General features: G+C 34.4%; 2 protein-coding genes across 2 annotated transcripts; both read left to right on the plus strand.

Annotated features, from left to right (window-relative positions):
• The first annotated feature begins 850 nt into the window (after positions 1-850).
• On the plus strand, positions 851-8,980 carry LOC149423031 (uncharacterized). Its single transcript, XM_089632816.1, has 4 exons — positions 851-987; positions 2,298-2,636; positions 3,500-3,775; positions 7,215-8,980. The coding sequence occupies exons 1-4, from the start codon at positions 931-933 to the stop codon at positions 7,356-7,358; spliced, it is 816 nt and encodes a 271-aa protein (XP_089488942.1). The 5' UTR covers positions 851-930; the 3' UTR covers positions 7,359-8,980.
• Positions 8,981-9,847: 867 nt separating this feature from the next.
• On the plus strand, positions 9,848-13,636 carry LOC149423032 (uncharacterized). Its single transcript, XM_089633037.1, has 3 exons — positions 9,848-10,110; positions 12,509-12,608; positions 13,551-13,636. The coding sequence occupies exons 1-3, from the start codon at positions 9,949-9,951 to the stop codon at positions 13,634-13,636; spliced, it is 348 nt and encodes a 115-aa protein (XP_089489163.1). The 5' UTR covers positions 9,848-9,948.
• The last annotated feature ends 1,869 nt before the right edge of the window (positions 13,637-15,505 follow it).

Below are 15,505 nucleotides of genomic sequence, written 5' to 3' on the forward strand. Positions count from 1 at the left end.
AGCATTTATAGGATAACATCATTCTTACCGGCACAAATGCACGACATGGGTACGAAATTTGAAAGCCATTTTCTCTGACTGTATGGCAACGAATGGATTAAAATTTTGGAAATATAATGATAATTGTGGTCCAAATCGAAATCAATAACAAATTTTGCAAAAAGAATCATTTTTAGGAAAATCAACACTCTTCCGGGAAGAAATGCAATACTTGGGTTCATTTCATTAGTCGCCATAGAGTCAGAAGAAATGGCTTTCATTCGAACTCAAATCTCTCATTTGCGCCTCTAAGAATGATGATTTTTTTACACTTGCGTCTTTTTGAAGATTTTGTTATTGATTTTCAGATTTTTATTCTTATTACGATTCTTAAATTTCAATCCATTCGTCGCCATCGAGTCAGAGAAAATGGCTCTCATAGTTCGAACCCAAGTTTTGCTTTTGTACCAGTAAGAGTGATAATTTTCCTTAATGCGGCGCAATTGAAACCTTTCAGCTCTTCCTGGAAAACCCTATAAAATACATTAACTTATTGTTAGTATATATTATTTTAGTTATGCCGACTGTAATAAACAAATATTAGTTTAGAGTTCAAGTTGGCTTTAGGAAAAAATACATTTATTGCTGTTGGTTTTCTAAAAATGTACAGCGCAGTAAACTCAACGTTTACTCACGATAACAGTCAAATCTCCTGAAATTGTAGTGGGTTGGTGACCAAGATTATATTACGTTATCTTACGACGTTATACATAATATTATGCACATTAGTTATTTCAGTGAAAAAATTAAAAAGCCCCAGTTTTTCTATAAAAGGCACACAAGGAGATTCATTTCCGCCAGTAATATTCGAATCTATAACATTGCATCACACGATACGACTTGACAAAAGAGTTAATTTTTAAGATAGTTAAACATATAATATATTTCAAAATGAAGGCTGTTGTCCTTTTCGTTGTTTTGTTTTTAACTTTGGCAGTTTCAAGCCCGGTAAGTAAATTATATGTAAAATAACAAACTCTTCAGTTTATATGCAATCGTAGTCATTCACCATAATACGCCTTTTTTAATTGCTAGGCTCTTTTCTAAGACATTTTGGGGAGAACCTTTTTGTGGGGGAAATGTGTGGATTCTGGGTTTATCTTGATTTTCCAACCATATTGATACGAGAACATATTATTATTTTTTTTAAGTAATTTTCAAAGCCTGAACGTAAAAGAAAATGACTAGATATTAAAAAATAAATGCAAATTTCTATAGATCCTTTTTTTCATTTTGGAGGAAAATTAACTTGTGGGGAATTTGAATATCTCTTCGTCGATTGCGGGTATTTTAGAATATATGCATTTGTAACCCTGGTCCACATTCACATTAGAACTGATGAAAATGTTATAATGCAGGTTTTTAAATACCAATAAATTGTTTATCAGGTCATGGATGTATATTTGCACTTTTTTTCAATGCAAAAACATTAGTGTCGATTTGCTTATATTTTATTTTTTCACATTTTCTGAGTTGAAGCTTTACCTTTCATTATTCATATAGTGCGTATTATAACTCTGGTCTAAGAAACACGTTCAGGTTTGGAGTATTGATGCTTTTATATTTAACCTCCTGGGTTCTCCCTAACTTTCTGTCATTTCACCCATCCAAAAATTCGCTTCGTCTCTCAATGTTGATGATTGAAAAGTGCGATGATCTGGGTATTAACTCAATAATTTTTATTTATTGATATAACCTGCATTGGCATGAACAACTCGGGCGATATGTGGCCCTGTGCTACCTCTAAACTGCCACCTCAGGAGATTCAATATGCAGCCATCGGTAGTGGAAAGAAGATACCAATCGCTTTAGCTTGGAGGGAAGCAAGGAAACCGATTCATTTATGGGTCCCGTATTGATGAAAAGAAGGAAATAGAAGAATACATGAGAAAATACATTGCAGAACCAGGACACATCTCTAAAGACCCAACAACAACCCTCGTGAATATTAAGGGACTGGACTACATTCGAAGGAGTCAAACGCAACATAGATGGGGGAACACTTGAATGGAAAATGACCTGAACACTTAGGAAGCTAAACAGATCATCTCCTTGTCAATAATAATAATAGGGATCAACATAATGAATCACTCCAACATAACCTTCATTGCAGAGACGTGCTCTACATTTTTATCATAAAAATTACATCACATTTCTAATCACTGTGTGCAAATAATATTAATCTATTAATGTTTGTCATCTGTTATCTAGACAGTTGATTCTACACTGTTCATTACATTTAATATTACCTGTTTTAGGTAAATGGCGCATCTTTACCTGAATCTGACCTTGAGCTGCAACTGCTCAGGGCTCCCTCTACAAGTCTGGTTGTCCACAGCAGAAACAGAAGGGCTATTGACGTATACGACTTTACCCGATATCTGATCGCAAATCTGATCGATGACCTTCAGAATGCGGTGACTGCTGTCAGCAACGCCGTGAGAAATCTGACCAGCACGATAAGTGGACAGAGAGACCAGTTCCTTGCCAACTTGAATAGTTCCGTCCAGGACATCGTAACTCAGGTGGAGACGGTCATTGAAAATGTTGTGAATATTACGCAAGCTTTGACGGAAGCGGTTTCGCAGTGCGTTGATGTAAGAATAAACATTTATATTGTTATTGTCAGTATTCAAAATAATATTTCAGAGCGGTAAGCTTCTCTAATCTCAAACAGAGGTAGTGGGCACAAAACACGGCCAGGCCAAAAAAAACATCATCATAATATTTATGATGTTGTGTGTGTAACCTACAACAGCAATAAGATTTATTTTTGTAATCTTTACACTTCTCATTTGTTTCTTACCTCTGCTTTATGCCCAGGTTGCGTCATATAACTTCTGCGGGTCTATTAAAGTGAGTTTTATAATATAACTAGCGCAGACCCGTGAAAATCACGGGATATTATAATTCTAGCATTTGTGAAGTTGAAAGTATTTTTTTTAATATTTGCTTTTAAATAAAGAAATTTACCTTTGGAATGTTGGTAAACTAAAATTACGACATCTGTCAAAGATTTAAACAAATGAAATACACGTTTCCAATAAAGATTTTTTTTAAATTAATAAAACGATTTTGGTAACTACTATCACTTGTTTGGTATGATTTATACTTATCAGTTGAAATTTTAAAAATTAAGGGCGGGTTGTTTTGGAGAATTTGAACAATTCTTCAAATTTCAAAGTTAATTTTCAAGTTCTGTGAAAGATTTTTACAAGTTCTGTTATTATTTCAGTTCTGTCATGCAATCAGTCTATAATGATAGAATAACAGAACTTAAGTTGGACTTTCACAGAACCCGGAAATGAATGTTGAAATTTGATGAATTGTTCAAATTCTCCGAAACAACCCGTCCTAAATGTTCCTGGAACTTGAATAATTGAATAAAAATTTCAAATCACGCCCATGCGCCGATATCCGAAATAAGTATATTTAGTAGTATATAATATAATTATTACAGGAGCAGCGATCTGCAGCTCAAAAATTGGTGGAAACAACCGTGGCTAATTTATCTGGTTGCCTGAACAACACTCTGACAGGCATCAATTCCATTCTGAGAGACGCAGGAAACTTGGCCGATTCCGCCTCCAGTTTAGCGCAGAACATATCCGCCAAGGTGCCGAGTTGCGGAACGGCTAGCTGGTCCAATTTCGTGCAAGTGGGGAGCTGCCTAAACCAGATCCTGAGGGACCAACAACCTGCCGTAGATGCGCTGATTAATAAAATTACAAACGCGGTAAGATTTAATTTAAAAGTATTAATAATGTTTCTAATCGTAAGTGTGAAGAATACTCCATCTAGATGAGGACAGAAACAAAGAAATATATGGAATGGAAGCGTGCCGACTGCCGCCGATCTACCACCAAACTGCACGGATTATCAAAGTGGCGCACAGTGGAGTATTTTGTCTCGAAAGTTGACCAAAACTATGGAGTGAGTTTTTTCTAGTTGATTCATGACAGATGGTATTTTGGAGGCATATATTTTTACTCATTAATCAAACTTAGAAATTAAATTCAACAAAGGCAATTTTTTTATGAACTGTGATGCCCCACAGTGGTGTGACTGCCTAGTGTCTAGTGTCTAGTGGTGTGTCTGTCTAGATAGACATAAACTAATTATAATAATTCAAGTTCCATAGAACTGATACCGAATCAAAGAAATGCATACATTAATTTTAGAAAACGGAATGGTGTTTTCTTTTGCTGAGGCGATGGAACCCAGGGGTGGTTCTAGACATTTCGTGAGGTTAAAATGAGTGAAAAAAAAATATATATACATCTTCAGCTAAGACAACATTTATAATGTCGTATTTTTTAAACTTAGCACTCTAGCTTACTAAAAAGTGACAGACCGCCACTGATGGAAACTATGAAATTTATGTTTGTAATGTCATAGCATAAAACCGGATCTGTGGAAGGATAGACGGAAGACAGATAAACTGACCGTTGATAAAATTACCAATAAAAATTATCTACATCTTATTAAAAAATTATGTATTCAAGGGCGGATCCAGCTTTGGCGCCAGGGGGGGGTCACGTAGTCGTGGTCAAGTTTTTTTTTTTTTTTAAAGAAAGACAAACATTCCCGGGTTACGAATAACCCAACAATAACTCCTACCACCACCACAGAAAGCCGAAAATGCTTGCTTGTGTTGTGATGGAGGACTTAGGTCCGGTCAGTTACCTACTTTTTACTTGTATAATATATACAAGTAAAAAGTAGGTATTGTTGGATATGGTAACACTAGGTATATCATTAAGATTGTCTTTTGCTCCGCAAGCCCGGGCGGCGTAGGCTCGTGTAATGTCAATTGTCAACCAATACAGTACAGATTACAATTATTAATCGTGTTCTTATTTCACCACAATATAACATGGTGTCAGGTGTGTCTTCAACATAGTATTGTGTGTAGGAATCTTGCAACTTTTTGAATTTCCTTTTCCTCGTTGTAGTTATTCGCCATCATATATAAAAGAAATGATTGCTTAAAAGGTTTCCACTCGCCAACCATATCCGTAGCATTCTGCATTTGCAGAATTTGACTCGACATTATTATTGTAACACTTTGCTTGTCACGACAAAATAGACAAATAATAACAGCTTGTTGACCGTTATTTCTTTGCTTCCTGGTAAAGAATTTGAATCGTTCCACTGTAATATTCACTGTAGGTATGAAGTGTCTATCCAGTCTATCGAAGAGTAGAATAATGCCTTCCAGCGTGCTCTTCTCAATAGTGAGGCCGAATGAATTAAAAATTTGAACTCCTTTAGGACCAATCGTGTGCAGCAAATGTTATTAATAAATGTAAGTACTGTACTTCCATATTTAAGAGGAATATAAACGCTGGAAATATTTTGATTCTTGTGCTTTATAAATTTTAAAACCGAGCGCCTTGCACCGTCATATTTTAGCCTGATTTGCACGAGGCAAGTAATTTGAAATAAATATTGTTGCCATGACGCGGTGCTTGCAATACGTAAGAAGCGCCCAGCGAGATCTCCGTTCGCCGATGCTTCCATACGCTTGTTAATACCTTGTTACTTGGTGGATGAATACCGTCCATTCTATTTTGCCAGCAGCGGCCGAGCCGGCAGCGTAGTCAATATTATCGACAATCCTCAAACTATGGGGAACGCTAATAAAAGTAAATATTTATAAAATTTGAATTGATTTTATTTATTTATAATCCAAACAAAAATATTCTGAAAGTGAATTATTAATAGGTACATATAAATATTAATAAAAAGAAACTTGATTAAGTTAAATATAATATGTATATATATTAACAAAATGTAACTAATACGTTCTTTTACAAAACTAGGTATATGTACTTTTATCAAATTTACATACACTTTATCAAATTTCCACATCTAAAATTTTTGTAAAATTTATTTACAAATAAATTTTTTGGAAACAAATCAACAAACCAATCTCAATATTAGAAATGATGATGGAACAACTCACAGCTAGGTTTAAATATATTCTACAATAGATGCATCAATTTATGGATACATACACTTTAAAAAAAAGGTTAAAATAAATAACTTGCATCTAGCTATTCTGAATTTATCCTAAAAGAGCATAATTAAAACAAATACAATAGATATCGCGGGTTCGAACCCCGGCAAACAAATCTCAGTATTAGACATTTTCAAGGAACAGCTCACAGCTACATATATTTAAAAATTATTCTTATAAAATATTAACTCTGATCTACCAATACTGAATTTAAGCATTATATTCGTCAACCTAAAATTTCTCAAATGAACTTCCGAAAGAATAAGTTCTGTAACTTACTAAAATTACGTTAAGTGACTTTTGGTGTCGTTTACATTGGGAATTTGGCCAAACTCGCCTTCAAGAGCGATTTACAGGAAAAAAACTTACGAGTCTAACCCCAGCCTTAGAACATTAACAAATAACATTTGAGTTTAAACACACATACACTGGCATAATGAAGAAACTGATTAGATTACTTACCATTTCTTGTAATGAATTGAATTTGCAGCAACAATTTTTAAGAACACTATTACTTTTATTGGAACTTATTTTTTTTAACTTAGTAAACAAATAAAAGTAAACACTTTATTAATAAAGTTTAGTCGTTCCGATTGAGGTTAGGTTTTGCTAGACGCTAGACGTTAGTCGAAACAAAGCGCGCGCAAGCGTCACACGTGGTTACACAAAATGTGTCATAATAATATGAAAGGTGGCGGCCGAAGCGCGCGCCGGTGGCGGTGCGCGGTGACGCGGTAACATTCGAATTTTCGATGCGTTCTTTCCCGAATAATGCGTTTGCTGTCAAACAAAGTATTATATTAAATTAATTAAATATTGAAAGTACTTAAATAAAATTTTTATTGTGACAAAAAATATATAAAAACATTATGTTTAACAATTTTAATTAGTGGTCCACCTAGGTCCTGGATGGGCCCAGGACCTAGGTAGTCATGACCCCCCCTGGGCTGGGGCCCAGGGGGGGGGGTCATGACCACCGTGACCCCCCCCCTGGATCCGCCACTGTATGTATTGTGCAATTTTGTTATTTGGTAGGTTGTATAACGCATTTTCTAATCTTATGATTGTACAATATGTGCAATCTTTCGTCGTATAATAATTTACTATCGTCCTTTATAAACTTGAATATTCATAAAAATAATTTTATTTCCAGATTGTAAATGCAGGCTTTGTTGTAACTGGGATTCCTACCAACCTAGTGTTCTGTTCTGGAACCTCCATCGCCCAGGCTGGCTTCACGGGGCTCCAAATTGCTCAAAATATCAGAACCTGCACCGGCAATGTCTTGGGGGAGTGAACAAATCTATTCATCAAACCAGCTCAATTTCCGCTCAAATATTAACGAACCAAACGTCACAACAGAGATTAATGTTGTTTCCTATTTTCATCATCTTCTTAATCATGATTAGCCATTTTCTATGCATTGCTGGGTAAAGATATCTCAAACTGACTCTACTCTTATCGGTTCATAATTTTGTTCTTTGTGCGCTTCCACCAAACTTGTTGGTCTCATCGATCGAGCTGGTTTTGAATCATCCAAAATTATACCTAGATTTACCTTTTCTGTATATTTAAAAAATTGTTACTACTAAAACATTGACAGAAATTTTGATCAAATTTTATACATATGTACGAATTTTTTAATGCATCCAGCCTAATAAAATATAATATGAAGGGTAAAAATACTTTCAAATGAGGAATTCCTATTTACGGAGTTATCAGTTTACTTTCTTCCGATGATGCGTCCATATATTTATCAAAAGATGCCTATATTTATAATAATATTATGTAAATATTGTCATCAAATAAAGATTATAACGATTGTATTTTTTTAAGATCTCACTGATCGTCAGAATAACCCCAATCAATTTCTTTTAACAGGACTACTAGTAGTCCTGTTAACAAAATGAGTATTCAAGCCAAATCAAACGACGTGTTTGGTCGTGACTGCATAAAAAACAAACATGCCAAATGGCGGGTTCAGATGTTTCAATTTTACTGAACCCGCTAAACCCTTGAGTCAGATCCAATCAGGTCGAGTTTAAACATGGCCTAGCTCTTCACTCGGTCAACAAAGGACGTTTAGTTTTTTAACATATTGGGTGCTTTTCTAATTCCCATGGCAACAGCACGGCGACGGCAACGACACGTGGGAGATGATTGCATTTCTCCTTTGGGAGAAGCATATATACTCCTAGGTAGATCGTTTGTCATTTTCAGAATTTTTAGAAATTTCATAAATTTGTAAGATAGAGCTGCAGCATTATTGTGTTTTATGCTTTTTTTGTGCCGTCGCTGTGCGGAAGCAATAGAAATTATAAAAGCACCCATGTGATGTGGATCTGAAAAAAAGTAAAAAATATATTTTCAAAGTCAAAGACAAAAATCAATGTCCAATTCAAAAAAATCAGTACAAAGTTTTTGTCCTATGATCTGAGATTTAGTCAAAAGCAAAAAAGTTTGTGAAATCCCAAAATTATGGCAATCATTAGGGACAATAATTATTAAAAAAAAAAATTTTAAACTTACTAAACTTTTTAACAGTTTTTTTCACTAATATTTTGTAAAATAGTCACTGATAATGCATTAATGATATTAACTAGTTAAAATAGCATTAATTAGTCTGCGCCTTGGCCCTGCGACATCTTCGCCGGCCTGCATCTCCCGCTGAACACCATCTACAAGTCCGGTCTCCGCCAACGGGGTGTCGAGCCATCGACTTCATCGCCTCGACCACTCCACTCTGTTCATCTCCGCTTCATCTGGTGTCAACCATCTACCTGGGGAATTCACCGCTAACTACATCCACTGACGCGGTGTCGATCTTCAGCCTGGGGAATTCACCGTTGACTACATCCACCAACTGCGTGAGCATCGGTCCGGAGTTATCTCTCACAACTACACTGACTCAATAAACTCTGTGACCTCACAACCTTTTTCATTTGTCTCCTTATCACATCCTCAAAGTAATCTCGAAAGATATTCATGCTATTGAAAGCAAAGAACTAACAAAAAAACCGATGATGATATTCAAGGGAATTTACAATGACTATTTCAAAGAATATCTTACTGATGACTGACCATGTCATCGAACAAAATTATGACATTAAAATCTTAAAACAGGAAAAGGAAAAAGTTCTATTTTCAACATAAAGGCAATAATTAAAAACAAATACAATTATATTGTTAACTAAAAGTAGACAGCACATCCAGGAAGATAGTATAGAAAGAGAAAGTTAATATGTATTGGCTACCAGCGTTTTACTGTAGAAGATGCCAATGCGGTAATCTAATGTTACCACTTCTTACGTTTCGGTCATATCTTCGGCACTTGCAACCAGAAAGGGAAGAACGATTTGCCCACCTGCTCCCACTGCGGTTTGGACCACCCATAAATAAACCACTCACCACCACAATGACTGTCAAAACAAAGCGTTGCCACCATAGATAGGAAGATAAGGGTGAGGGGGACAAATTATTTTGCGGGGTGCTGGGAGGGGGCGGTAACATGAGCGTCACCCTTTCAATGACTGGTCAATAAATGAATCCAACAGCTCGTCGAAATGATACTCAGATTTCATGTTATGGCAAGTCTACCTCTTCTGACATCAATGGTAGGTACCTATTTCTCATTGGCATTATGGTAAGTACCAGTATTAAAAAAAAAGTAAGTACGTAATGTAAGTACTTTTTTTTTAATACCAAAAAAATTCGAATTGCGAACCAAAAGATAAACTTGACAGTTATGGACAAATCAGAGTAATAATATGTCAATTGAGAAATCATCTGAATACTGCTGAGTACCACTAAAATGATTTAAACATACTCATTGTAAAGATTTGCTTAACATGCACCTAATATTAAATTTATATCATTTTTAATTCATCATGCAAAGTTACAGCAGTAAAACGTATTTTGGGAATGTCAGAGGACCTCCAGTAAAGTATGTAGACTATGATATGCTTTACGATAAGACGCCCTACAATCCCAAGTCCAAACGGGGGGACAGAAGGGAACAGAAGATCTCTTGGAGAAATATTTGGGAACAGGTAAAGAACATAAAACGCACTTGAGGTTATTTTCCACGGAAGCTCCTATTGTTATTATTAGTACTTACAGCCTACAGCTAGACCGCCAGCAAGAGAAAGTGCCCAGACGTAATTCTCCTGCCTTGGGTAGAAAGGGCTTGATTCATTGGTAGCTTGCCACATCACGATCGCCTCCTTTGCTTTCTTAGCTCATAAGCTCACCAACAGCCCTTGTTACTTGTTATGAAGGAATATAAAGAAGGGATCATTATGCGACCTTGAGGGATACCCCACGAAGTTTACGGAGGAATATTCGTCTTTATTTATATTTGAAATAAAATAATATGGTATTGATTTGTATTGGTTAACTAAGAGGGCCCCGCAAGGACCTAAGCAGGCAGTTCTTTCATTCATTAAAAATTCAACTGATGTTATGAAAAAAAATTGATAAGAAAGAAAGATTTTATTATTATAAGAAAAGAAGCTCCTGAGCATCAAAAAGGGGAAAAAATCCCACAACCCTTTTTTTACAAAAACAGTTTTAAATAAGTTTTAGATTCTACACAAATTTTAGGCAAGGCTGGCCCTGAGCTAAATAGCGCCTGGCGTAAGTAAAATGTTGATGCCAGTGGAAGCCTAGGTAGGTGATCACTGTAATCAATAATATTCGAATGATTTGTATTTTTGTGTATATCCATTTTTGTGAAAAAATAATCTAAGGACTATTAGGTGTTAGGTATTCTCATCATCTTGATAATTCGGCACCCGGAACGTACTCCTCCAATTGCGCCCGCCTAGGGCCCGCTGTGATTTTAGACACTTTCTATCTATGCGGGATATTAATAATGTTTAATTTGTCTAAAAGCGAAAGAGTTTTATGAAAGGGTTTGGGCATGGGCCTGAAGAAAAATATATTTATAAAGAGGCAGTGAGTCATATAATTTTGGGAAACTTGCTGAAGTTTACTAGAACGAAAACAAGTAAACCGATGAAAATGTTAAAAAGCCGATGACAGCTCAATATTATTATTGCAAATTCAACCTGTAATAAAATTAGGTTAATAAATTAACTTTGGCTTGTATATAATAATCAGAGATGTGCTTTATTTCAAATAAATCCATTTCAAATGGAAATGCAAAATGCAAAATGGGTATTTTCCATTTTGCATTTTAAATGCTTTTCTAAAAACCATTCTGCATTTTGCATTTTAAATGCTTTTCTCAATGCATTTTCCATTTTAAATGCTTTTTTGCAACATTCTTCCTACTATCTCCACTCATCTTCTTTTCATAAGCCCCAAATATCAGTCGGTCCTCAACCTCGCTATGAGAGATAATTTACATTTGTCAAGTTGCTCCCTGGTAGGAGCCCTGGCAATTGAGGGATATCATTACAAAACATACTGATTCAAATACTGAACATGGGGCCATGACGCTGTAATATTAAATGTTAGATAGCAGTTTCTATGTTTTTACGTTGGCAACATTAGTCCCGCGCAAATTTTTTGTGGTTTCATAATCTGTAGTCACATGAAAAAAAATGTTTTGGGATTTACCATCATGTAATATGTTTGTTCTACATTGATGTCCATTATTAAATGACAAAATTGTTTAAAAATTCTATAATTATTTTGATTGTCTGACCTGAGAAACCATTTTGCATTTTGAATGCATTTTGAAAATAGGTATTTTGCATTTGAAATGCTTTTCTAAAAACCATTTTGCATTTTGCATTTTCAAATGGAAAAGTTTTGACCCATTTCCATTTTGCATTTCAAATGGTTTTGGGTACCCATTTTGCACATCTCTGATAATAATGTATGTAATGATATGCATAATCATTGTTTTTGTTGGAAAACCATTCTGAAATTTTCCTCAGGGCCTGAGTGATCTTTTGGAATGCTGTGCAGAGGGTCTTTATAAGAAAAATAAAAAGAAAAACTGAAATCTGTATTTCAATCGTAAACACAACTTTCTCATATGCCTATCGACAACCACATACATATGTTGGGCACATGTTTGCCATTTTTTAATACTGTGCACTGGTGCCGAAAGGATCAATGGAGCTAGTTCTTCGTTCACCTTCAAGTGAAAAACCGGTAGAACAAGCACAAAATTCCCTCCCTGATGTTAGTATTCTTAAGACTGCAATCTGGTAAATCTGTCAAAATAATTGCCAGTTTCCGTAATCGAGAGATTTTTCCAGTATTTAGGGTTTCCAAACTAGAGGTGGCTCCCAAACATAACAGTGGAACCCACTTAATGTACAGAATCAGAAGTTTTGTAGGTACTATCATAAATTATCTGCACCCTGCAGACTCTGTACAATACGCCCAGCTTTGAAAGATCCTAAATAATTGATAATTCACGATTTTTTTATAATTTTTCCAGTCTCCAGTTTATTGCTTTATTAATTCCAGGAAAAGGAAAAGGGCGTAGCATCAACAACGCATTTTATGTATGGAAGACCTAAAAGGAAACAATACGATTATGCCATCAAAGAATTTTGCAGGCAAACTGGTAAATATTGCCAAGTATTAAAACATACACTTTTGCTAATAGTTTTATTTTTAACTAATCAGGCACATGGAAGGCAGAGAGAACAGAATCTCACACACTCCGTCTCGAAAAAAACTCCTTACTTCACCGTGTCTTTCTCATTCCTATACTTCTTTCATTCACTGTGCTTCGTACATTCGCCATATTATTATGTGTGCTAGATTCGTTTTATTCCAATTTACATGAAGGTGACTCACGAGATGTAGCATCGTCAGTGAATCTGATAGTATTATTACACTAGCGTCTGGACGATCTAGGCCCTCTGATTGGTCGAATTCAAATCGTATGTTTCGGGTAAATCCCGAATAGGGGGTCTGCAGGCAAAATTCGACCACTGTGCCTCTTAGGCGGTATAAAAACGAAGCAAATGACTGGCGCGAATATTTAAATATGCAGCTAACAATACGCATAGTTACGCAAAACTACTTGACCATTAACAAGCGTTTAATAAGAAGATAAGAAGATTTCTTCTGGAAGCTTATCACTTAGTGATGGCATTATTTATTTTATTAAAACATAAATAACATTGTTTACATCACTTAATTACATACAACCTCTACATGTTCCATGAACGAAGTTCACCTAATCAGGAGTAAGTATACATTGAATTCAAAAATTAAATATAGATTGCAATTGGAAAGAAGAAGTGGAAGGAGGGGGGAGGGGTAAGAGTGGGTGGAGTTTATCAGAATTAGGAATTACAATATCGTTAGACGGGAAAGACCAGTTGAGTGGGAAAATATTTAAAAGAGAGTTTATTAAAAAAAAAGACTTGTATTGTTAAATGTAACTTAATGTAAATAACGATTGCGCGCGTCTAGCACCTTAGTGGAAACTGACCTAAATTTGTATTCATACTATGAAAAAAATAAATGTAATTAATCGTTGTGTTAATATTTGCAGAAGATAAAGAATTTAGGTCCAAAAGGCTTGAAACTGCATTACAATGGGCACTACCTCTGGACGTATCGAAATTCACACCATTATAAGCAATATACTTATGTATTGTTCTCAGTGGCAGCTCGTGACTTTTGAGTGTGATAGAGTGCTAAGTGTGAAAACTTCAACGCTATTGATGTTGTTTAGTCCAACACGATTTTTTTATGAAGAATTTCAGGATATTTCAGTTTAATCGTGCACCGCACGGATTTCGTGAAAATCTTCGTACAAAAAACCGAATTAAAAAAAAGAAGTTTTTTTTGGCTACAACAATATCAATAATGGCATTTTTGTAATATTAGCACTCTAGTACACGTAAAAGTCACGAGCCGGCACTGATTGTAATATAAAATACATTATTTCAATCCAAAATGAAAATTAGCCACATCCACAGAAGAATCGCAAATATCTTTCATCCCGTGTTATAAATAATACTATACTGAATATGAATTATTTTATGAATAAAATGCTTAAATTATTGTAGTTTGAAATGTTTTATTTCTTTATACAAGTGATATCATTCATTTTATACAGAAAACGATAAAAATATATCATATCAGGAAGGTAAAGGAAGGCATATTGAGATTTACTTAAATCGCTGACCACTTATAGCATGTACATTTGTACATAACAATACTGGATTAAAAAAAACTGTCAATACAATAGATTTTAATTAATCCTTCTGTATTCTCTAGATTTAAAAAAATTTTAAACAATAATCTTCATAATATTATAATACGCCATAAACATTATTCAAAGTCAAAACGAAAAATAAACTTAGATTCACAAATTATTTTTTCATGAAACAAAATCACATACACCTAGAGCTCAATTTAAATGTACATAAACATGCCTGATTTCTTTAATTTTTTTTTCATAACATCTTTGTTAATGTACAGAAAAAAACTTCTAAGCAGTATACCGAACTGCATAAACTGGACATCAGTCAATTACATAAAAATAGTTGACTAATGCCTTTATATTTACATGTTTGATATATATATTGCAAATATGTATACATATCGACGCTGGAAAGGATAAATACCTAAAGCGCCATACTAATAAAGGCGCTTAAGCCATTTATCCTACCCAGAATTGATGTACACAAATGACTAATATTTCATAAATATAATTTAAACTTAATTTTAGTAGTCGACAACCAAACACGGATTTTCATAAATTTAATAAAATATACCGTCAGTGAATGAACAATACTGCCCAAGCGAAACCGTGACATATTTTTTTAAAAACAAAATTCAATACAAAAGGGTATATAATTTTCCGTGGTGTAGCTTAGAACACATTTTTTTAAAATTAAATTCAATATAAAAGGGTATATCATTTTCTTTGGTGTAAGTTAGAACACCAAACAAACAATGAACCCTGTTTTAAATTTGTCTATCTCTATCTCTTGTCAAACCTTTCTTGCGTGATGGATGTCTTTATTTTATTATTAAAAATAAATGTGATATACCTTTCAATAAATTGATTATAAACATTTGGGCAGTATTGTTTATGCATAAACGATACTAATCAGACATCAAACTTTCAATTATGGATATTAGTGACGCTATTAAAATCCCCCTTAAAATCACTTACATAATTCCGGTAAAATGCATGCATGTAGTTATATGTAAATTTTTTCCAAAACAGCTTCAATGATTTATCGAGAGGTATTTTTCTCATTTATCTCAAAAACCGCTTTGGGAATTTTTTAAATAACTGCCACAATGCATTATGTATTATCATTAAGTTTGGATGTAGTGTGTATGTACAAATGTATGAAGTTAGGATTATAATATATACTAAGATTTCTACAGAAAATACAATGTGTTCATAGTTAAAAATTCATTGCAACCATGTCATTTTAAATATGTACTATGTATAATAATATTATGTCCTCAATTGACAAGATTTAT

Source organism: Hesperophylax consimilis, chromosome 6, assembly GCF_061612785.1.
Source record: "Hesperophylax consimilis isolate HC1 chromosome 6, BYU_Hcon_1.0, whole genome shotgun sequence".
Lineage (NCBI taxonomy): Eukaryota > Metazoa > Arthropoda > Insecta > Trichoptera > Limnephilidae > Hesperophylax > Hesperophylax consimilis.

Coding starts and splice junctions, on each gene's coding strand:
- LOC149423031 (XM_089632816.1), top strand. CDS start 931: ATGAAGGCTGTTGTCCTTTTCGTTGTTTTGTTTTTAACTTTGGCAGTT. Junction 988..2,297: donor CTTTGGCAGTTTCAAGCCCG/GTAAGTAAATTA, acceptor TACCTGTTTTAG/GTAAATGGCGCATCTTTACC. Junction 3,776..7,214: donor TTAATAAAATTACAAACGCG/GTAAGATTTAAT, acceptor TTTTATTTCCAG/ATTGTAAATGCAGGCTTTGT.
- LOC149423032 (XM_089633037.1), top strand. CDS start 9,949: ATGCAAAGTTACAGCAGTAAAACGTATTTTGGGAATGTCAGAGGACCT. Junction 10,111..12,508: donor GGAGAAATATTTGGGAACAG/GTAAAGAACATA, acceptor TATTAATTCCAG/GAAAAGGAAAAGGGCGTAGC. Junction 12,609..13,550: donor AGAATTTTGCAGGCAAACTG/GTAAATATTGCC, acceptor TAATATTTGCAG/AAGATAAAGAATTTAGGTCC.